This window comes from Osmia lignaria, chromosome 8 (genome assembly GCF_051020975.1).
Source record: "Osmia lignaria lignaria isolate PbOS001 chromosome 8, iyOsmLign1, whole genome shotgun sequence".
In the NCBI taxonomy this organism is placed as follows: Eukaryota; Metazoa; Arthropoda; class Insecta; order Hymenoptera; family Megachilidae; genus Osmia; species Osmia lignaria.
Window position 1 is genome coordinate 4,987,190 of NC_135039.1, and position 24,302 is coordinate 5,011,491.

Below are 24,302 nucleotides of genomic sequence, written 5' to 3' on the forward strand. Positions count from 1 at the left end.
TCGAAAACAGCGAAATATTTTGCACCTCCTAACCGGTCGAAAATATCCGATATGCGGGGAATCGGGAAACGGTCGTCGATTGTTTTCGCGTTTAATTTACGGAAGTCTACAGCGCACATTTCCTTTCGAATCCGGTTTTTTCGGAACTAGCCAGAGGGGCGAGTTATACGGGGAGTCCGAGGGAACTATTACCCCTAAATCCTCTAAGTTCTGTATTTGTTTCGATATTTCTTTTTCCTGGTCGACGCTAAAGGGATACTGTCGTGTAAATACCGGAATCTTGTCGTCCACAGGGATGTTGTGAACGATTGCCTTTGTGTCTCCCAGAGGATCGCCGGGAATAAAAAATCTATCCGCGTAACGTGCTACGATACTTTCGACCATGCGTCGCGGTTTACCTTCTAAATGATCTAATTTTAGTGCTTTATTAATCTTTTGGATTCTCTCAACGTCGGTTAATTGCGTGACGACATAGTCTCCTAGATCTTCGCCTTGAAATTCCAGCTGTTCGTCTGTCAGCGGTGTCAGCGGCCTAGGTAGGTCAATAATGTCGGTCGCGTTGCGCGTTTCTTCACCCGATTCCCGAGAATTTTGTTGGGTCAGCTCTTCGACGGCGCGGTCCGCGTCTTCGTCGTTATCGTTTGTGTAATCGGCTGACGCAACTTTTGTATATTCCTGTTTACCGAGGAGCGCTCGTGGTGCTTTCTGGTCGCGTTGGCAAGAGGTCAGCGTTTCTTTTATCTCCCGTGAGTTCGAGAATCCGATTGGATGAATCGGCCGTTTGCTCGTTACTAGGGCTCTATGGTGAAAGGAAATTTCGCTTTTTTCTTGCAGGAGGTACGGGCTACCTAAGAGGCCTATTACTCCGTCAGGGAAATCCGGATTGTCGACGACGTAAAAGAGAGTTTGGCTTCCGTTTATTTTAATGCTTATAATGCCGGCAGCGATGATGTATCCTTGCAGTTCCTTTACGCTGACGCTCTCGCATTTAATGATCGGCGCGTCGGTCCGTAGCGCGTTTGACTTAATCAAGTTCAACATCGAGCCGGTGTCTATAATAAATTCTCCGTTGCCTTTGTTCAGTTCCTTTGAGCGGATCCGGATTCGCGGCGAAGGAGCCTGTAAGAGTCTTGGGGACTCGCTTGTGGCTGTTGGGGATCGCGGCGAGGCGTAAAAGCTGCGCCCGCTCGATTGTCCGCGGGTGAACGGGCGCGACTGAAGTTTAAATTTTCTCTGTCTGGAGTGTTATTGCGCGACGGCCTGTTATCTAGTCTTGGCGGAGGATCGCGCCCACGTTCAGGATAGCTATTTCCTGGCGGTCGGCGAGGTCCTTGGCGCCGATTTGGACCGCGTGAATAATTATTTGAATAATTCGTTTGGCCTGAATATTGAGTTCCGTGTGCTTGATAGTGGTTATGATAGCGTGGGCCTTGAGGTGGCGCCCTTTGAGCGTGGCCACACCCGCAGAACCAAGAAGGCTGCGGGGGCATGTATGGCGCGCAACCGTGTGGGCATCCGGCCCCGCACGGTGGAGCTGTGTACCGAGATTGACACGTATTTACCGGAGGGGCCGCGGGCTGGACCGAATTCGTGTAGCAAGAACCGTATGGGTGGCTAGGATATTCCGGTTGCACCTGTTGTGGCGGTTCCCGCCACTCCGACCAGGTGCGATTGTAGTCGTATGGTGAAGGAGGGGTTGCTGGCAAAGGGTTGACCGGTGGTTTAGTCGGAGGGGCTGATTTTTTCATTTTCGCGTCGTTTTTGTCTATCAAGAGTGCCTCGTCCATGATGTCGGTGAGTGTGGTTTTCCGGGCAGTCATTACGGCCTGCGATAGTTTTGATGGCAAGCCTCGGATGAAGGCTCGCCCCGCTAAGATGTCGAATTTTTCGGGGTCGAATTCGTCGCCCTTTTCGTCGCGACCGCTGGCGGATGCCTGATAAAGTAGCTTCGAGAAACGATGCGTATATTCTAGGACCGTTTCGTCGTCCCTCATCGGGAGGTTCCCGAGTTCTAAGCAGAGTTCCTTATAGGTCTTGTTAGGAGCGTATCTCTTTCGAAGCAACTTTAAGAGGTCGACGAGGCTTGTGCAGTTCTGATGCTCTACATAGAATTTAACGTGTTGAACTAATTTATCCATAAGACCTTCGAGAAATCTGGTCTCTAGGCCGGACGGGACTCGTGACTTTACTTCATGAATTGCGGTCAGAAAATCTTCGAACGAAACCTTCTCAGGGTCGAAATCAGGGATTTTTTCTAAAACGCGATCCACCTTTTTCTCCTCCCTTTCGGCGATGAACCATGAATCATAATGGGATGTCCCGGATTGTCCGAGGCTCCGTGTGTCTCTTACGGACGGCCAGGATGTAGGAGGCGGTGGTGGGTTGCGAGAGGGAATCGTGACGTGAACGAGAGGCATGGTGACAGTTATAAGAAGGCGAGCGTTAAAGTAGCAAGGGTGTGGTCAAGTTACGGCGCGTTAAGCCACGGAAATGAAAGAATTTCGATATTTGTTTAAATTACGTGAATCCGTATGATTAACGGATCCCACTTCTGACACCAAATTGTTACGTCCCACCTTAAGGGTGGTTATTTCGCTATTACTATGTTCTGGGTTCTGCCGATCAAAACGCTAAAGCGTGCCTTGACCTTCCTCGCAGGTAGTATAGGAGTACAGGATGGGGCGTTCAATAATTAAAGATAGACATGTATGGGTCTTCAATAGATATATATATTCTGTCTCTGTTGTTACATACCCTTCGCTGACTTCGGGTGTTGTTGGTCACTCGTTCGTTCTCGTATTCACTCGCTGGTCATTCACACTGAGGGTCTCGGTTTTCACTTGCTTCGCGGTTCGGACGATACACTAGACTCGCGACGCGTGGCCACGACTCGACCTTGAAGATACAAGCGGTTGGTGGTGGTCCTGCACAGCACACGGGTGCACTCCTGGACTTGGTCCAATTATGGGTCTGTTATTTCAGACTACGGGGATACACTCGTGTTGAACCGTCGGCCGAGCACGTCGTTGATGATCTTCCTGGTTTCGAGTTTAGCCTTACGAACGGACAGAACTTCGTCTCTGCTTTACGCTATCACGGAACTGGCGTACCTGCATTGTGGCGATAACTTATACTCCCAAAAGGGGAGTAGGTCACGCTCTTTGCTTGCGAAAACCTGCAAGCAAAGGGTTTTCGCCATCGCATTCCGCGAGTTCCCCGATTTCGTATCGCGGGCGTCGCTAAGCGAGAAAACGCTGATGTTACGCGGATTCCAGAGCGAGACCTCCTTGAAATGGCGAAAGACGAAAATGGGTTATAACTAGGGACGTAACAGCTTCTTCTTCTTCTTCTTACAAGTTTTCGGTAATCAGAAAAGTAATACTTCGACGTAAAAATAACTGCGATATAGCCATCGTTTCAGGCACGTTTTTTATCATCTGGTCTCATCGTCTTTTCGGAGACCAGAATAGACAATTAATTAATGGAAATTAATTTTGAAATTAATATGACGTTTCGGGCAACCCACGAAATTGCCACGAGTCACGACAGGTTTTCTAAATTTAATTTCCAACTTTCGCATCTCTATTGCAACCAAATGTTCCGAAAATATTGATCTGCTATGAAAATTTGGTTTTGCTATCAGGGCCTCAGCCCCGTATCTACCTTCCCATTTTGTAACTAATTTAACGTCTACATGATTTCTAACGTTCTCCATAGTTTTACCAAAGACTGCATTATTCATTAATTTAAATAAGTTCTTTTCAAAATCATTTTTAACTACAGTTCTAAGTTGTGTGTTTAAATTAATGTATTCGCGAAGCCATGGAGATTGTTTAAATTCTAAAACGCGATGAATTACAGAAACTTTTAAGCCATGATTTATGCATTGTTGAAGATTGCCGTAATGGATGATGTAACGTTGCTTATCCTGAACTGTAGCGAGTAGTTTCTCATGTTTGGCATTAGGAGGCTTCTCGCGTATTGGACAAAAAGGTAAATCTGCGTGCTTATCGTGTAATTCTAGCGGGTATTTCAAATCGACTTCCAAAATATACCCAATGTTCGAATTTTCGGATATTGCATGAATGTTAAAAGTTTTAATTTCATTATCGTCTAACCACTTAAACTCGCCGTAAGGTAGATACTGCGACATTGCCCATCCATACAAATTATTAACGTCGAAATATACTAAATATCGCGATGGTTTTTCGGAATTGTACGAATCCATGTATTTATTATTGGCCTTTGCGTATCGATTAGAACATTGACTTAAACCGCCGCGTATGCCGCGCTCTATGAAAAGTAGCATATCGATATCTGTCAATAATTCTAACTCGATACGCGTGTGCTTCAGCATTGCATCCCACGTAAAACCAGGTAAAGTATAGTAATATGCAGGATCCAATTTGTAACTTCTCAAACAGTTGCTACAAAAATTTTCAAAAATGTCGGCCAATAATAAAACGTCTGTTTTTAGATATAAATCGCTATATTCGCCAAGTGTTTTTATATTAAAACTGCACCAGACTTTTATCGCGTGGTCATAATCCTGCTGTGAAACGGCACAGTCGCTTAGTTGATTATAAAATTTGTCTCATGTCGGCAACATAATCGTATGGAAAGATGCCTTTTCGTGTAAGCAAATCGAATCTTATCTGATTCAAAAAATTAAATTGTGACCGTAAAATCGTCATATCGTCTTTCCCTAAATAAGAACTCAATTTATCTAAACTTGAATTTAAAAATTTGAATGAATCTATAAATCGAAGCGAAATTTTGAAACGTTTTAAATTCGTTGAAAATGATATATATTTTTCTTTTGTAATTGGCAAGACTGATGTCGAGCATTCGATAATCGTTACCAATTCTTTTATTACAAAATGGGCATCGTATCCCGATAAGTTATGAAACACTATTGGTATAAAACGTTTATTTTTATAATTTAAATTACATCCCTGATGAGCAGGTCCTCGGTAACGACCAGTGAAATGGCAATGATCTCGAACTTTTATTTCGTCGATGTCGAACGGTTTTTCGCAAATATAACAATGCGTTGCATTCATATAATTTTCTTTTTCATCACCCGTCAAATCTGTCATGGGCACAATCGTATTTAATAATGGTGCAATTTTTCTTACAAGGTTCTCAAGTTCATTCACGAACCATTCCGCACAGTCAGGACCCCGATACGCGCGATACTCACACACCGATGCGTTGTACGAACAGTGAAAATAATATCCCACACTGTATGCTTCGTGCTGCTGGTATGCATTCCAGTGTCCTTGATTGATGTTACTGTTAATCTTCTTAAGCATGCATTCGAAATCGGCGTACACGATGAATGGATGACGTTCTCGGTGACAAAAATTATCAAACTTTATTATTTTATCCTCACTCGATGGTAGAATGATTGCGCAATCGTTCATCTTCATGCAGTCCTTCGTATGTTTCAATAACTTTTCTTCCACATAAAAGTAATGAAGGCATCTGCATATAAACAAAGTAACTGCATTAGTACCAAAAGAACAAACGCATACACTAAAATAGATGGTAATGGCGTGATACAAACCTGTCACAAATATAAGTTTTACTCTTATGTGCACTGAGCTGGTTTGAAACAAGCCGGGAAAGATTTTAATCCATGCAAAGTGGCGCACATTACGGTTGGGCGTTTCAAGCATCAGCAGGTTAACGTGACGAAATCTTTTGTTAGTGGTGAGTTGGAGCGGAGCACACCTTTTCACATTCATGTCCCAGAAAGAAACGTTTATCGAAACATCGTTTTGGCGCTCAAATTTTGGTATTTGATTAAGCGTTATTGGAAATGCGATGCCCTCCAAATTTAAAACGGTGTCATAGTTAGGATACGATGATGGTCGATTTGCATTCATATGGGCTGGATATAATGCTGCAACTATCGATCTGACAAAACACGTATCATCGTCAACTGTCACATTTACTACCGCTCTTTTGTCCTTGATTGTTTTTGGTATGTCAGTGTAACAACCAACATGCATCGGATTGCATTTATTGATATCTAACATCAAATGCAGAATTTTCGATATTGCCCAACCACTGTTCCGTTCCTGAAATTCTTCCATCAGTGTTAAAGTTGAGTTCACAACGTATTTGTCATACCAATCGTTCAAGTTTGATGTAGAAAATAATTGTTTATTTCTCACACTGAAACTTTTCACATCAGTTTTATTATTAGCGGTAAACTCCCCATACAACACCGTATACACTTTTATGCATGAATGATTTTGGAAAACTTCCGCTAGACGTTGGAATACTATTTTTCTAGCATCTTCCAAAAAGTTTCGTGGTTCAATATGCTCGGTGTTGATTATAATTCCTGTAGTTATCCGGTTATGGAAAGCTGATTCTACATCCTCCCAGATAAGAGATGATGATGATGATGCATGTGATTCAGCATCTGTTCTCCTTTGACCTTCGCCTATTTTTACAGATCCGTGTAACTCTGCTCTTAACGATTTAAATCTCGCTATCCTGGCTGTTAAGCTATTTTTCAAACCAGTTGATAAGTCCTTTTCCAGTTGCAATCGCTCTATCATTAAATCAATGCATTGATTGCATTGCACCAGACATGCGTTTCGGTCGTCGTTACTACTTATGGCTGCAATACGTTGTGTCAAAAGTTGTTCTATACAAGCAAGTTCGTTTAGTAATACAGTATAGACTCGTTATAAGCTAAAAAGTTCTGTACGATATTTGCAAAGAAACCATCCCCACCACTGGGGGGTATACCCCTCGAGACGTCGCGAAGCTCGCTCGCCGAGTAGCGTAACATGATCTTGGATCAAATATCAGTGAGGCAATACTAATGCAACAACCTAACTTTGCTATTTTTCAGTTTTTTTTTATAGACCTTTTTCCATGATATTTCTGACATTTTTCTAATTAAAATGATACCAAACACGATATAATTCGGACCATATTTACCATGTAAACTAGTTACAACCAAACGCACGGGACCGGACTTTTGCCTATAATGTGTAGTTCCACTATTGTTTGATGTTAGCCGACTGCTTCGAACGTAGAAAAGGACCTTGAGTGCAAAAGAGGACGGAGCGAAAACAAACCGTTCTATGTCGAAGCAGTCGGCAAATATCAAACAATGGTGGAACTACACGTTATAAGCAAAAGTCCGGTCCCGAGCGTTTTGCTTATAACGAGTCTATACTGTATTGCTTTTTGTCACGATAGAATATTCTACGCAAGGCGTCGATTCTTTCTTTGTATGCTTCTATGTCTCGCCATCCTTCTACTGATAAATCGTCTCCCATTTGTAATCGTTCGTCTATCAATTCGATGCACTGGTCACATTGCATCAAGCAATCACAACGCTCATCTTCAGTATTGATGTTTATCGCCCGCTGCGCCAATAATTCGGTGATGCGTTCGAGTTCCTGCAGTAACGTGGCCTCCATTTCTCTTTTCCACAAACGCGTTAAGTATCCTTGCACTTCTGATTGTCAAACTACATATGACGCACATTGTCAATTTTCTCCCATTTTATTAAAGTGGGGCTGTCATTGACGAAAGTGTTTAATTGCTATTCACTCTGCAGCGTCAACAAAACCGCATTTCCAAGACGTAGAAAAATTCGTTCAAGGTCATGAGCAGAACCTCTACCTTGTATAGTCGCGAATTGCAGCGTCAGATTTGCTGCGCCAACAAAAAATCTCATTTCCACTTGGGGCCTTGTGCCGTCTTCCGATAAGACAAAAATAGTTCATGGTCATGGGGGGTGGGGTATCATATTTCTGCTGATGGTGTCAAATTACTGCGGGGTCTGGTCTGCTGAGGGGGTGGTTATAGGGTGGGGATTGTCATAGGGTGGGTATTTCTGCTGACGGGGTGGTTATGGGGTGGTTATAGGGCGGGGGCTGTCATAGGGCGGTTATTTCTGCTGAGGGGTGGTTCGGGTATTTCTGCTGAGGGGGTGGTTATAGGGTGGTTATAGGGCGGAGGTTGGCATAGGGTGGTTATTTCTGCTGAGGGAGTGGTTATAGGGTGGTTATAGGGCGGGGGTTGTCATAGGATGGTTATTTCTGCTGAGGGGGTGGTTATAGGGTGAGGGAGGGGTGGGGGTTGTCGGGGGATATCATATTTCTGCTGACGGTGGTGTCAAATTTCACTTCAAGGTCATGGGGTGGGGAGAGGGGTGGATGTTGTCGGGGTGGGGGGTATCATATTTTTGCTGATGGTGTCAAATTTCTACTGAGTCAGCAAAAAAAATGCTGACGCCAGTGATTTAGAATCCGCATAGAACAACTACTGGCAAAAACTACTTTTTCTTTCTTACCCTGTAACTACCCTCCCGGTTGAGGTACAGGGTTGAGGTAACAAGTAATTGTGCAATTCAATTAACTGGAACAAAAAAAAATTCATACCCACACCACGCATGATTTGAACCCTGGATCGTCGATGTAGAAGCCTGATACGTTACAACTGCGCCACCGTTACACTTGGTAGTCGCCGCAACTACAATCTACTTTAAAGTAATAATAAAACTTTAATTATAAATATCTCAAAAACTACTGAGTATCTGCCCGTATAATGGTATATACTCGTAAACAGGAGAACGAGATCTATAAGTGTGCAAAGTTTCAACGAAATCGGTGAGACGAAGGCCTTGCACTCTCCTTGTCAGTGAGAGAGAGAACTCCGCGACTTTACACCCGTCATAGACGGATCTCTTCACTCTCCAAATACTTTCATATTTACATACAGTATAGACTCGTTATAAGCTAAAAAGTTCTGTACGATATTTGCAAAGAAACCATCCCCACCACTGGGGGGTATACCCCTCGAGACGTCGCGGCGTCGCGCATCGCGGGCCCCCACCGCGGCGGCATCCCCACTCCCGTGCGATTAGACTATAGTAGGACCGATCGATGCCATGATCGATGAGTTGCCTCGGGGCTTCGGCCCACTGATGCCAGGACCGTGGGACGTGGGACAAATTTTTACCCTCTCCACGACGTTCCACGACGTCCCAGTGACTCCCCTACCGCATCGTTTCATCTAACACAAGTGCGTTGTCCCACGTGTCCGTGTGAGCTCTGCGGGTTTGGCAGAGTTCGGCTGCTCTCGTCATTTCTACGTTATCGGCTCGATGCTCAAGCCGCTAAATCACGTGGCAGCAGCATCGACGAATCGACAAAATAATATAATTTCGTCCATGGCAATATGGCTGAATTAAGAAACCAGGAGAATCAGTTCGAATCCCGATATTACGGTTTCAGTTCTGATTCTTAATACATTAACGTTTTTTTAATACATAAAAATACATTTTTAATATATTAATACTATGTAATACATTAACTTGGGAAGCAGTTAAAAGAAGGAGTTGAACTGCATCTTTCTTTGATATTTTTTTTAATATTTAAGTTTTATATATATACATATATATGTACATACGTACATATGATAAAAGTGCGTGATACAGAAGTAATTTCTTCAATTAGATATTACTGTTATTCTGACTATGTATTCCGAATTTTGAATCATCGCGAATTTGTGTGTAACGATTGTTTCGACTACGATACTTTATCAGGGACGACCTGTAAAGCCCTTTCGGGGGTTGTAGGAGCCTCTTCGTTCAGGTCGTTACCTTGTGGATAGAAACCGCCAAAAACCTTAATTTTCTATTATATTTGGTCGAGGCAGTCGTCCTGCATTAAAAATATACTTTACATTTCAAATCTGGTCATAATTGTATTAGAAGGTTTCATTGTAAAACAAAGGTCAAATATCTTTTCCGATTACAGTCACTTTTATATTAACAATAGGTTAAGCATCTTTACCCTTGTAAATCAGTATTGTTCTAATCGAATTCATTTAATAGTAACTAACAGTAATTTATGCAGAATTTATTTAGTATTCAACAATAGTCATTTGGAATTCAGTTTTCTGTTAGCTTCAATAGTTATTTTGAATTAAATTTACTTTTCTTTTGCACACTAAACTATATTAACATTTCTTTCAATTTCCATTCAGTGTCATTTCCAGTATCATTCACATTTCAAATCCACGCACGCCAACACAGCGTTTCAAGGAGGGACCCGTATGGGACCTAGAACACTGACGAACCCAACGGAATTATCTAATATCTAAATTTCCGTCTTTTAATTTGTTCTGACCGTAGAGGACGCTTTCTGCGCCATACGCGGTCAGAACTGGTGGCAGCGATACCTTTCACATCGCTCAAAAATAAGAAGAATCAAGTTCAATATTTTCTATCTTAACATCTTACTTACAAATATATTTTTATTCTTTCTTCTTTTACGTTGCGCGCTCGCTCTCTCTCTCGACGCGCAACGTAAAAGTAGTCCAAAAGCCATACTTACAGACCAGGGTACATGTTTCACAGTATCATTAATGAAGAAATTAGCTAAAGCCTTCCAAATCAAAACATACAGAACATCTTCATTACATCCACAATCAAATGGATCACTAGAAAGAAGCCATCATGTTTTAATTGAATATTTAAAACATTATATCTCAAAAGAAAAACATTGGGACGAATGGTTACCACAAGCGATGTTTTCCTACAACACCAGCATCCACGAAGGAACAAAATTTACACCACACGAATTAGTTTTCGGGAAGAAAGCTCGTCAACCATCAAGTATTAAACCGATTGACAATTTAAAAACATACCCCGATTATATCGAAAAACTAATTCAAACACTGCACAATTTACGAGAAATAGCAAAATCAAATTTGGAAAAAGAAAAACACAGACAAAACCACTATTACGACAGAAAAATTCGACCAATAAACTACGAAACAGGTGAAAAAGTTATGCTGTTAAACCCGCCTAGAAGAAACAAATTTGAAAAGAAATACACTGGACCATACACTATACTTCGAAACATAGAACCAAATAACATAGAATTGGCAATAGGACCCAATAAAAAGCGAATCGTTCATAAAGATAGGCTAAAGAGGGCCTATTTACCAATCAACATCATAGATCAAACGTGAAGATCTACACAAAAATCCACTAAGTTCATGAACACGCGCATGCGTATTAACGAAAACCCAAAAAACCGTTGAAAGCAAGTGGAAACTGTTCATGAAGAACACTACTGTGCAAAAGCAATTACCATTGTGAAACTGAGCTGAGAAGTGAAACCACCCAAAAGCAAAGAAATTAAAAATCGAAATAAGGCAGAAAAAGGAAGGAAAAAGTAAGCATTAAATAACAATATACGTATATATATATATAAAAAAAAAAAAAACATAAATAAAAAATATATATAAATTCTATTGACGCCAAGTGATACAATAATTTTATAGAAAATACGACAAACAACCATTGACGTTGAAGCACTGTATCTACTGGACTGCATTCCTGCTTTCCAGCATTTCTACAGCCCCCGATCGGGAAGAATTTGTGTTCAAAAAACTTATTGAGTTTGCGAGACCGGTTCGGTTGTAGGGATCGGCAGTGAGACGGAAATTTAGAGAATCGTACACAAGTTGATTTCACAAACACAACGTATAATTCTATGAACACTAATTATATACACTATGTACAAAATTGTATTTTACAGTAAATTGTGCGTTGCACGAAAGTATACTGATCGTTGATCAAGATGTTCGCACACGCGTCGCGGTGGATTGAGCTTGAGCTCGTGCTGTATGAAACCACGTGTTAGTGTAACACGTATCACCACGTAATTGTATTAATTACGCGGATTTAAATAATTTGAGAACCCGCGAGTTCGCGCTAGCCATTGGCCGTTGCTGCACGGTCGCGAGAGTAGTTTTTTTGGCGAGATTGAGACAGAACGATAGAATTAGTCGAGACTGATAATACACGTGGTATCGCTGTGTTAACCAGAACGATAATGGCCGATCAACCGGCTTCGTCGCAGCAAGAACCGTTGGCTTCTTTTTGCTGACGTAACGCTCCCTGATTGGTCGGCGTGACCGGCATCCAAGGTGGCTGCCGGTCGCGCTGCTAAGTGCTGCCGCGGTCCGCGTGCAGGCGGTAGAAATTACATTTTCGAACATTCCGCCCGCCATCAGCAGCTCGTAGAAGATGGTGATGAATCCTGATCCGCTACTGGTAGTAGAGCCAACTTTGCAATTGGCCGAGTTAGAGTTGAGGTGGCCGTCTTGATCATGACGACCCTCGTCAATCCATCTGGTCCAGGGTGAACTGCGAGCACTCGAGCAAGAGGCCACTTGCATGGTGGGAAGCGCTCGTCTGTAAGCAGCACCAGAGATCCAACGTGGATGTTGTTGGAAGGGTGCTGCCACTTAGAGATTGATTGCATCCGTTGGAGATGTTGAGTTGACCAGCGCTTCCAGAATTGTTGTAATTTTTGTTGTATGAGATGCCACCTGGCTCTCGGTGAGATGTTGGCCTGTTCAACAGATGGCTCAGGCAGTGTTGAGATTGCTCTTCCGATTAGGAAATGAGCTGGTGTTAGCACTGAGAGATCGTCAGGGTCGTCCGTGAGAGGCTCCAGTGGTCGTGAATTAAGCGTTGCTTCAATCTGATTTAGAAGAGTATAGTATTCTTCAAAAGTGAGTAAAGTGTCACTCACCGTGCGTCTGAGATGGTATTTGACAGACTTGACCACTGCCTCCCACTTTCCTCCCATGTGCGGTGCAGCAGGTGGATTGAAACTCCAAGTTGTGTGGTCGTCGACGAACAGCTTGGCCAATCGTTGATTGTCTTGAGTGCCCTCGACGAACATTGACTTCAATGCTGAATCTGCTCCGATGAAGTTTGTTCCGCAGTCGGAGTAGATTGTATGTGGAATGCCTCTTCTTGCAGCGAACCGTCGGTACGTGGCAACGAATCCATCCGTTGAATAGTCGGTAACCAATTCCAGATGAACAGCAGACGTTGTCATGCAAACGAAAACACAGATCCAGCCCTTTTGTGTTTTCGCACCTCGCCCCTTCCACGTCTTGAGTGCGATGGGGCCGGCGTAGTCTACGTAGTGTGAGTTGTGTCCCTCCATGAAGCGTTGCTTTGTGGGAGTGATCTACAATCAATTCGCACAGACGTGAGTGACGTGGAAGGATTGCAGGGTGTTTACCTTCGTAGGTTAACTGAGCATTGCTGAGTCTTCCTCCAACTCGAATAACCCCTTGATCGTCGATGAAGGCCGTGAGTCGATTGAAGGCGTGAGACGATGGCAGCGTTTGGTTGTTGACCATCATCTTGAGCTCGTGTGAGAAGTATGCTGATTGTGTGGCCTTGATCCAGAAGATTTTGGCCTTTTCCAAATCAGCTGGCGTGTTTGAGAGCCTCGTTGAAGCAGTTGTGTTTCTCAGTTTGGAGATGAACCTGTAACAAACTGAGGTAACATGAAAAAGTTTTTGCAAAGATGAATATTAGTGAATCAAGTCCCAGTAATAATCGATTTTTTGGCACGTTAACACGTGCGAGATTCCTGGACGACACTCCTGCAGGCAAGTGTCGTCAGATGCGTTGCGTTGTACAGGCCATGATTCTTGAGATTGTAAAAGCCATGGTGGTCCCCTCCACCATAGCTCGTGTTGTTCAAGCTGAGTTGTAGTTAATCCTCTTGAAGCGCAATCAGCAGGATTTGATGTGCCAGGAACGTGCATCCAAGTTGCAGTTTGCGTTAGTTCTTGAATTTGTGTTACACGATTCCTGACGTAATCCTTCCATCGTGATGCGTGAGATTTGATCCATGTAAGTGTTACTTGAGAATCCGTCCACAGGTGAATTGCAGCAATGTTGAGTTTGAGATTAGCTTGAACGTATTTTAGTAATTTTGCAAATATCAGCGCAGCTGTGAGCTCGAGTCGGGGAATTGTAAGTTTTTTGAGAGGTGCGACCTTTGTCTTGGAGCACACCAGTGACGTTACCTTGAGATCTGTGAACGGCGAGAAAACAGTAATGTAAATTACTGCTGCCATGGCGAGTTGTGAAGCGTCAGAGAAGCCGTGTAATTCCACTGTAGAATTGTTGTAGGTGTTGAACCACCTTGGTATAGAGAGTCTGGCCAGACTTGTAAGATCTTCTCTGATCGCAATCCATCGTGTAGTAACATGGGATGGCAGTGGATCATCCCATTTGAGATTGAGAAGCCATAATTCTTGCAGGAGTACCTTCGCTCGAATAATGACTGGTGACAAAAAGCCAAGCGGATCAAATATCTGTACTACCTCAGATAATACAAGGCGTTTTGTAAAATTGAGATTGTGGTGAGATTTAGTAGTGAATGTGAAACTATCGTTGACAGTGTTCCATCGCAATCCGAGAGTTTTGGTATTGCAGTCGTCTAGTGAGATTGATGTACCTTGAGAATTATTACAAGGCACGATGGTTTCAAGCAGAGAGGCTTCGTTTGAGTGCCACTTTGCAAGAGGGAAACCGCCCGCGTTGCACAAGTCAGTTAATTGTGAAGCAATTTCAATTAACGAATCAAGAGAATCTGCACCACCAAATATGTTGTCAACATACCTTGCATGTTTGATTGATGGTACTGCCAGTAGGTAGCGTTGACCCTCGTCCTCTGCAAGTTGTAACAGGGCTCTGACAGCTAGAAATGGTGCAGCTTTGGTACCGTAGGTGACCGTTGTCAGTGTGTATGGGACTTCATTTGATTCCTCATCAATCCACAGTATCCGTTGGAGGTTCCAATCGTCTTCATGTACTCGCACTTGACGGTACATCTTGGTGATGTCCGTCGCGAAGATGCATTTGTGATGTCGAATCCACAGCAAAACGTCAGTGATGTTGAGCAGAAGATTTGCACCAGTGTGCATGATGTCGTCGACAGAAAGTCCAGTTGTTGTTGGACTTGAGCCATTGAAGACGACCCGCAACTTTGTTGTTTCGCTGTCAGGTTTGAAAACTCCGTGATGTGGAAGATAGTAAATTGAAGAATCGTTGAGCGAGATTGAAGAAGCCTTCTTCATGTGACCGAGGTCCTCGTATTCACTCATGAACCGTTGGTATTGTTCACGATACTCCGGATTCCTGCTGAGCTTGTTGAGCGTGCGTCGCAAACAGGAACGAGCAGTACTGTAAGAAGTGCCCAAGACTTTAGTATTTGATTTAAGAGGAATACGCGCCACGTATCGCCCAGTAGTATCACGTCCATGCGTTGCAAGAAAGTGATTTTCACACTCTTGTTCTTCAGGTGTGAGTTGAGATGTTGTTTCCGTTGGAGGCTCCTCTTGGATCCAGAATTTCGTCAGCAATTCTCTCAGAGCAGCGTCGCTGTCTTGAAAAATCGTTGCATTGAATGATGAATAAACACGAGCTCTTGGTTTGTAGAAATCAGGATCTGCCAACTTGAGACGGTTGAGATGTGGCCAGTCTTCCTTGAGTGCCTCAGAAGATGGCAATGTTGCAGTTAAAGTTCGTAATATGTGAGTTTGTATCAAAACTGATGAGGTATTGTAAAGAGATTGTAAATGTAATAATACAATACCTCGAGTTTGTGTTGATTTTTTGCCACCAATGCCAGTGATGGAGATCGTTGATTGAGTGCGTTGTAGTCCCAGCTGTTCGACGAGATCTTCAGAGACGAAGCTGAGCTCCGATCCGGAGTCGACGAGCAGCCTTGCATTGTGGGTTGCGGATGATGTGATGACTTGTGCATTTGCTGTTGCTAACAGCGTTAGCTCAGCTTGCGTTGCAAGCGAGCACGATCGTTGATCGGGTGTTGGCGGTTGAGCTGGATCGTTGACCCATTGAGTTTGAGCTGATAGTGCGACGACTGCACCTACACCTTATTGTGCATTTGTTGAAGCCGACGTTGTCGCCTCCTCTTGTTTCTCGGCTGGAGCCTTGGCCGTTGGTTGTGCAGGCGGCAAATGGAGTATTGTATGGTGCGGACGTCCACACTGTTTGCACCTATGCTCCGCCTTGCAGTTTGCCGTCGTGTGTCGGCCACAACAATTACGGCAGAGGGACAGTTTGTCCACAAGACGTCGTCTTTCCGGCACTGTCATTGCACGAAATTTCGTGCACGAGATCACGAAGTGATCTTCTTGGCAACAGTCGCACGGATAAGCGTGCGCTGAAGCCCTCGCGATCGTTGCTGCCTGGGTGGTAGTGAGTGCAGGTCGTTGACCGGTGGTTTTGGCCTTGGCCTGAGCGTGCGCTTGAGCTGCCGCTGGCAGCTCAACTCTTTCAAGAGCTCGAGCCTTCGTTGTGAGGAATTCTTCTAGTTTTTCAGGCTTGGGGAACTCCGTTGTCGTTCCCAAGCTGGTTTCCCAGGCTTCTCGCGTAGTCTTGACAAGACTACGCGACATGACATGCACCAACGTGCAATTCCAAAGCTCCTCCGGTGAAGCTAGTGCGCGTAGCGACGTATTGTAGTCGCGCAGATTGGCCGCCACGTTGTGGTAGGCCGCAGCGGTTCGCTGTTGCACGGGCGACGTAGAGAATAGCTTGTCAAGCAACGATGAGATAATTATTCGTTTATTCTCGTAACGCTGTTTCAAATTCGCCCATGCGATGGGGAACGATTCGCCTGTGCTTGGCAAGTTCGCAATGACGCGTAGCGATTCACTGCGAAGGCACGACCGTAGGTAGTGCAGTCGCTCCACATTTGAGAGGCGCTCATTGTCGATTATAATGGACGCGAACAATTCACAAAACGCGGGCCATGCTTCGTATCTGCCCGTGAACGTTGGAAGCGTCAACTCGGGCAACTTGGATGGGGTTCGTCGAGCCGTTGATTCCCCGCGCCTTTCGCGAAGCTTCTCGAAGGCGACACGAAACTTGCCGAGGCGACGTCGCACTTCGAGCACCACGCCCATTTCGAGCTCGTAATAGTCCTCCTTCAGGTAAGGATGGGAAGCTTGGCTTGCTGGCCACGTCACTTCCAAGTATGCGTGCTCTTTCTGGAAGAGCTTGTGAATCTCGTCCACCTGAGCAGAGATGGATTCGATGTCCTTTGGGGTTGTCTCGTCGAGCATTTCCGGCATCTTATCCATGATCCTCCGCAGCATCTCGACCCTACTCATCTGGCTCTTGGCCTTGAAGGTCAGCTCCATAGAGAGGCCTGCTGGGGAGGATGAGCGCGTTGCGCGTTTTTCCACCGTCGGTGGAGGTGCTTCTGTTGGAAGTGCCGTCGGTACTGCCAGCGTTGCTGCAACCGGCGTCGGTGAAGCCGTTCTCGATCCCGGCTTGGACGTTTGAGGCGTTGCCTTGGCGGGTTTTTCTTCCTTGTCACTCATGACGCACAGAAGATTTCACTGAGTTCGAGTCACACAACGTTGTTGCTGCACACGATCCGCCACTGCCGATCCGGCTCGAAGGATCAGAAAATGTTCAAAACTGTTCGAGCTTGCACAAAGTCTTTGAGTTTGAGATGGTATAACCGGTTCGGCGTAGGGATCGGCAGTGATACGGACAGAGAAAATGCACTTGAGTTTGCACAAGACACAATGTATATTTACAACAATCAAGACTATTTACAGTATGTAGAAATTCACAGGATCGTTGATCGAGGATCGTTGATCGTATTCACGTCCACTCGCGTTGCGATGAACAAGAGTTTGAGCTGTATTAGAACCACGTGTTGGTGCAACACGTGGCACCGTATAATTGTATTAATTATACGGGTTTTACGCGAACACACACGTTTTCGCTGTCGCGAAGGCCGTTGGCTGTTTCATGCGAGTTAAACAATCGTGAATTGATCGAGATTGAGCACTTTTTTGGTGATCCTTCTAAATTGCGTGTCGCACGTGTCGATGCAATGCAGAACGAAACGATAATGGCCGATCAACCGGCTTCGTCGCAGCAAGAACCGTTGGCTTCTTCTTGCTGACATAACGCTCCCTGATTAGTCGGCCTGACCGGCATCCAAGGTGGCTGCCGGTCGCGCTGCTAAGTGCTGCCGCGGTCCGCGTGCTGGCGGTAGAAATTACATTTTCGAACAATTTGCTTCCACTGTGCAAGAAGAATTAGACCTGAAGTTCGGGAACAATGGGTGCACATCGAGGAGCACCACTTTATTGTAAAGGAGTACGGGTTAAAGCAGACGCGCTGCATGTCATGCCAGTGGGAATTTGCTGACTTCCGACCCACAATTGCCTGTACCACCTGCCAAGACTCAATCAGGAATATGGATAATGATGCTCAAGAAGCTTTTTGGGAAAGGGCACTCCTTCCATCTGGAGAACCCAATGTATTCTATTTAAAAGAACTTTTTCGGCAATGAATATTAATGTAAAAACAATGCACACAAAATAAATTGTAATTTTTATTTCTATAGAAATATTTTATTCAATGAGAGCCCTTAACCGCCATTTTGGTCTTTCCTAGAAGAGGAAAAACAGAGAAGGAATGATGAAGAAAGAAAGAAGGCGTAAAGCGCCACCTACACAAACGCCATATCGCAAGCATGGTTCGACGCGCCGGCAAAAGCCAACAAATGAAACGCTTAAGAAAAGCCTTAAAACAACTCAATGAGGTACAGGTATATTTCTTTTCCTTAATTCAATAACTTACTAATTATTCCAAACATCTCCAAAGGCTCCAACACAGCATCAAATACAAAAAGAAGATACACCATGGAGGTTAACCCTCATCGACATCCCGGAGTTAAATTGGAAAATCTTCAAAAAACTAAACAAAACGGATCCAAGAAGAAGGCATGCAAGAATTATCAAATATTTTGGAAAATTGGCCGCGTCCCCCCGAAATGATGAAGAAAAATGCCAATGTCATACTTGCCAGCAACAACGATTAACAAAAAAGTCTCTTGAGGACAAGAGACCAACACAGGGGGAAGGCTGTAACATTCCGCAAGAAGAAGAGTAAATAAAAAAAGAACTTCATCATTAATATTTGTTAAAACTTTTATTTATTTTTTCATTTTTTTTATATATAATCCAATATTGTAACATTTAGTTTAATTATATTTTGTATCTTTTTCTTATAATTATATTCATATCTAATAACTAATAAAAGAATCTGGTATTTATTAATATTTATATTTTAACAAAATTTATACTCCAAAAATGTATATCGATAAATTGTCGCGTCGATAATACTACCGCGTCGATAAAAGATCGACACAGAACACATAGATAGAGATAGGAATAACGCATAGAAAGAGATAGTAATAGAGCGCAGAATAAAGAGAGATAGCACTATGCATAGACGGAGATAGCGATACGCGCGGAGTCACGTACACTCCGGTCAAAGTCCAAACACTTCCGGTATCGAAAGTACGTGTAGAAAAAACTGCTACGTAAGCAGATCTCCGGTATAAATACGAGCGTGCCGCGCGGAGCTGTTTCACTTCGATTCTGATCGTAGTCTGACACGGGTCTATGATACGATTACTACATAGATTTTCAGTAGCATAGATTCTTTTGTAGGCAAGGCGGCAAAGGTTCCGCGTCAGACCCGGAGCGCTCAACTACCGGTTCGCAGCGGTTCTCATACGTGATAGGTTCGCAACCAAGCTTAACGAGCGAGCGAAAGCCGAAGCTCCTTGGATGCGGCCTATTAGTACACTGGCTCTAGAGCGACGATACCGTCCTGCAGTGTTCGCTACCAAGCTTAACGAGCGAGCGAAAGCAGAAGCTCCTTGCATGCGGCCTATCAGTGACGGCTAAGTTGCCCAGAAATCGAACTGCGGCCGAACGAGTTAGCTCCTACAGTGTCGGAACGGATCCTCGCCAAATTTCCGTCAATCAATTCATTTATTTAAATAATATTATTTTATAAATTCAAGTGATAAATTTAGAGTTTTGATAATCGTATCTAGAGTCGCGTTCACTAATCAATTTATTTTTCTTTGTATTTTATTTTAGGTCAAACTATTTTGTAATTAATAATCTGAATTTTCTTTTATTGTATTTTTATTTTAGCACAAACGCGATTGTTATTTTTCTTTGTATTTTTTAATCCAGGGCGCACTCACTGTACTTAATTAATATAATTATTTTCTTTTTGTATTTCAAGAACAGGGCGCAACATTTGTACATACATCGATTACGATAATTCTTTATATTATTTTCATTACATTTTATATAATTCAAATGGTTACTTACCTTTTTTTATATATATTATAAACAACCACATCATATTTTCTTGAATAAACATACTCACTACATATTTTTGAGAAAGGAATTAACGTTGGATTTTACTCCTTTACCGCGTGCCACCCGAACCTATAATCCCTTCATTATACAAGTCGCCTTCTTGCAAGGGAATCGCTCTCCCTACGCGTCGGTGCAGTAGCGTACTCGCGATAATAATTCCGGGACGTTACAGTAGTGTAACATCCCGCAGGAAGAAGAATAAATAAAAAAAAAACCACCATTATTAATTATTAAAATATATATTTATTTTTTTTAGTTTTTATACAATCAAAGTTATAACACTTCGTTTTTTATTATTATTGTATTAACACGATTCAGATTGACAATTATATTCATATTTAATAAGAAAAGAATGTTGTATTTATACTTAACAAAATTTATACTTAAAAAAAAAAAAAAAAAAAATACATCGATAATTACCGCGTCGATAATTCTACCACGTCGATAAAAGATCGACGCGGGATATATAGATAGAGATAGGAATAACACGTAGAGAGAGATAGAAATAGAGCGCAGAATAGACAAAGACAGCGATACGCGCGGAGTCACGTACACTCCGGTCAAAGTCCAAACACTTCCGGTATCAAAAACGCGTATAGAAAAAACTTCTACGTAAGCAAATCTCGGGTATAAATACGAGCGTGCCGCGAGGAGCATTTCCACTTCGATTCTGATCGTAGTCCGACACGGATCTATGATACGATTACTACGTAGGTTTCCAGTAGCTTAGATTCTTTTGTCGGCGAGGCGGCAAGGGTTCCGCGTCAGACCCGGAGCGCTCGACCACCGGTTCGCAGCGGTTCTCATACGTGTCAGGTTCGCTACCAAGCTTAACGAGCGAGCGAAAGCCGAAACTCCTTGGATGCGGCCTATTAGTACACTGGCTCTAGAGCGACGATACCGTCCTGCAGTGTTCGCAACCAAGCTTAACGAGCGAGCGAAAGCAGAAGCTCCTTGGATGCGGCCTATCAGTGACGGCTAAGTTGCTCAGAAATCGTACTGCGGCCGAACGGGTTAGCTCCTACAGTGTCGGAACGGATCCACGCCAACTCCCCGACAATCGAACAATTTATTTGAATAAATTTTATTTTATAAATTCAAGTTATAGATTTAGAATTTTCATAATCGTATCTAGAGACGCGTTCACTAATCAATTAAATTTTTCTTTGTATTTTATTTTAGGTCTTCACTATTTTGTTATTTTTCTTTGTATTTTTTTTTATATACAGGGCGCACTCATTGTAACTAATATAATTAATTTTCCTTTTGTATTTCAAGAACAGGGCGCAACATTTGTACACTGATTACACTAATTCTTTATATTATTTTCATTACTTACATTTTTATATAACTCAAATAATTACTTACCTTTTCTTTTTATACACATATTATAAACAAACACATTACATTCTTTCTTGAATAAACACTCATTACGATTTTTGAGAAAGGAATTAACGTTGGATTTCACTCCTTTACCGCGCACCACCCGAACCTATGATCCCTTCATTATATAATTATTTACGAGACGCCTTCTTATAGGGAACCGCTCTCCCTACGCAGTCGGTGCAGTAGCGTACTCGCGATAATAATTCCGGGACGTTACAGTAGGTTCAAATTTGTATACACCGCGTAGTGATAGTATTAATTTCCAACAGTTAACTTTACATAGTGACGATTTAGAGTAGGATGTCATAGGTTTTTTTGTAGTATTGGCGGGTCAGTTTTGAAATTGTATACTGTTAAAGATATTACTGGCTTACAATGCACGATTTCAAATACAGCGCGCAAATTTAACTGTGTGCTTTCCTTTCTTTTGTTTTATATATACCGAACGTGTATGACGCATAATGCGAACGCTTTGTGACTAAAGTGAGATTGAACTATTAAAAATACGTTTATCGGTTAAATGTGTAAGCATTACTTATTTTCACGTACAATTGTCCATTTTCGTGCTCTGCATATATTTAATATATACAATTACAAATGTATTATTTTCGTCGCGTATAGTTTTTCCACGTGTATTTCCGCCGCGTGTACTCCGGCCGCATATATCGAACATTTTCCATTTCAGGCTTCATCTCACATTTACATCGACGGACTATTTTTGTGAAAAAAAAAAACCGGATAAGTATATAACAATATCTTTTCATCTTAAACTATTCCCATTCGGATTGTAATCTTATTTGTGTGATTATTTCTTTTTACAGGTGGATCACCTGCAACTCCTGGTGTTACGTTCATTAGTTAATAAAACTGCCATCTTATGACAGTCACCCAGTTGAACAGGCCTGTACCTTGTTTTGGTTGCAAACGGGTAATTGTTTAGGTGGTATTGGCAATTAAGGTTTGTCATTTTTTACATTCTAAAACATAATGCAGTAATACATACAAACGGTTTCGCTCCATGGTTAGGCATGTGATTACAAATCCGAAGATCCTCTGTTTCATATGTCGGCTCCCCTCCAATTTTGTGTTGGTAGGTGCTTTAACACGTCGAGCGCGGCGTCGGTCCCTGAGGACCGACAGTGAACTTTCCGTTTAGCCGGCGTTGGTGTTAGGGGGTCGTCTGGTGTGCCCGGTTCTTGGATAAAGTTCCGAAAGACGCAACCCTCCGATTGCGGTGAAATTTTAACCAGCGTTTATTCTTATAATTCCTTAAAAGGTTTTTTGGCGACGAGGCCTCGTAAAATCTCGAAAAATATTGATTTCACAGAAAAAAATTTGAAACAAAAAATTAAGCTCTTAACAAGCTCTACAAAAAATATTAATAAATCTAATATTAATAAAAATATTAATAAACCTAACCTAACCTAAATACATCAATAATAATTATACGTATATAACCTTTTTTGTAGATCTTTCTAAGAGCTTCATTTTTTGTTTCAAACTTTTTTATCTGAAATTAATATTTTCCGAGATATGCAGTAGAAACTGTCCAAACTTTGAGGAGATGTAGAAGGCAAACGAGGCCTTGTCGCCAACAATCCTTTTAGGAACTTTCTTTTATAATCAAGGATAAACTTTGGTTCAAATTTCACTGCAATCGGAGGGTTGTGCTTTTCAGAACTGCACCCTTATAGGGGAATTTTTCAACTTTTTTGTGTGAGCCAATAATGAAAATTTAAAATTTTATCCAGATCGCTCAATGAAAAAATTAAAATTTCCGAAAATCGCGACGTTTGATCTAAGAACGTGCCTAGTTCAGTTCTGGAATCTAATAATTCTGCCATTAAAATTGTCCTCCTGTTGTTTTCCTTGGTCCCTTTAATTGTCGGACCTCTTTCTTTGTCGCTGTTTGTCCTTTTCTGTGTTCAACGGTAACATTCAAGGACACAGCTCGAGCAGTTTTTTGCCAGCGTCAGGCATATTCGTTTGAATCCGCATTTGTTTCCGGATTGGTTTTCTTCAGCGAACAGCGTGAAATGAAATAAATGACTAACAATTAGTAGTATATACACTAGGTATAAAAAGTCTACGTACACCGTTTTAAACAGAATACGTTATTTAAAATTGGACGAAAAGATTTGACGTTTCTCGAAAAGCTATGCAAATCAATTTATTAAAAACAGAACTAGTCACGTTCTTAGGTTCGATGAAAAGTCGCGGTTTTCGGAAATTTTAATTACTTGTAATGTCTAAGAGCATTAATCGATCTCGATGAAATTTTCAGCATACACATAGCTTATTTGAATCTACGAAAGACATATTATAAATTTTCATTATAAAAAAGTTGAAAAATTCCCCTTCACTATTTTTTTGGTAATTATTTAGATTACGGACGGTAACTCCGATTTCGATGGTTTTTGAATATGTTGTAGAAATCAATATTTTGAACAACTTTTTCCTATACATATAACCGCCGCTCGGCGTTAGTTTTCGAGATATTTTCGAAAAACTGTCGAAACTAATACATTGAATTCTGCCTGTTCGTGTGCGTCCGTGTACTTCTTACGCGTCACTGTGCGATCGCCGCTTTTCTATTGTTTTTGCAGGCAGCAGCACGGTGACCGACACCAATATATATATTCATATATAACAGGTGGGCTTAAAAATTAAATTTAACTAATTTTCATGATTTTGAATCTCAGCATGTGTGTCTGGTCGCCTAACGGCGACCAGAATATCACTTTACCCTAACCTAACCTAATTCACTGATTAGGTAGAGTAGATTGGGTTAGGTTAGGCTATATTAAATTCCC

At 42.4% G+C, this 24,302-nt stretch overlaps 1 protein-coding gene across 1 annotated transcript; it reads right to left on the reverse strand.

Moving 5' to 3' along the window:
• Nucleotides 1-12,175: 12,175 nt before the first annotated feature.
• LOC117610838 (uncharacterized) lies at nt 12,176-17,220 on the reverse strand. The gene is made up of 6 exons (XM_076689587.1): nt 15,939-17,220; nt 15,465-15,737; nt 13,430-15,419; nt 13,092-13,342; nt 12,591-12,760; nt 12,176-12,442 (listed from the first exon to the last, which is right to left on the reverse strand). The coding sequence occupies exons 1-6, from the start codon at nt 17,218-17,220 to the stop codon at nt 12,176-12,178; spliced, it is 4,233 nt and encodes a 1,410-aa protein (XP_076545702.1).
• Between the last annotated feature and the right edge of the window lie 7,082 nt (nt 17,221-24,302).

Bases quoted from the DNA above. Each gene is read 5' to 3' on its own strand.
- LOC117610838 (XM_076689587.1), bottom strand. From the start codon at position 17,220: ATGAGTGACAAGGAAGAAAAACCCGCCAAGGCAACGCCTCAAACGTCC. The intron at 15,420-15,464 runs GTATTGTATTAT...ATACCTCATCAG, and splicing joins AAAATCAACACAAACTCGAG to TTTTGATACAAACTCACATA. The intron at 12,443-12,590 runs GTGAGTGACACT...TAATCGGAAGAG, and splicing joins AATACCATCTCAGACGCACG to CAATCTCAACACTGCCTGAG.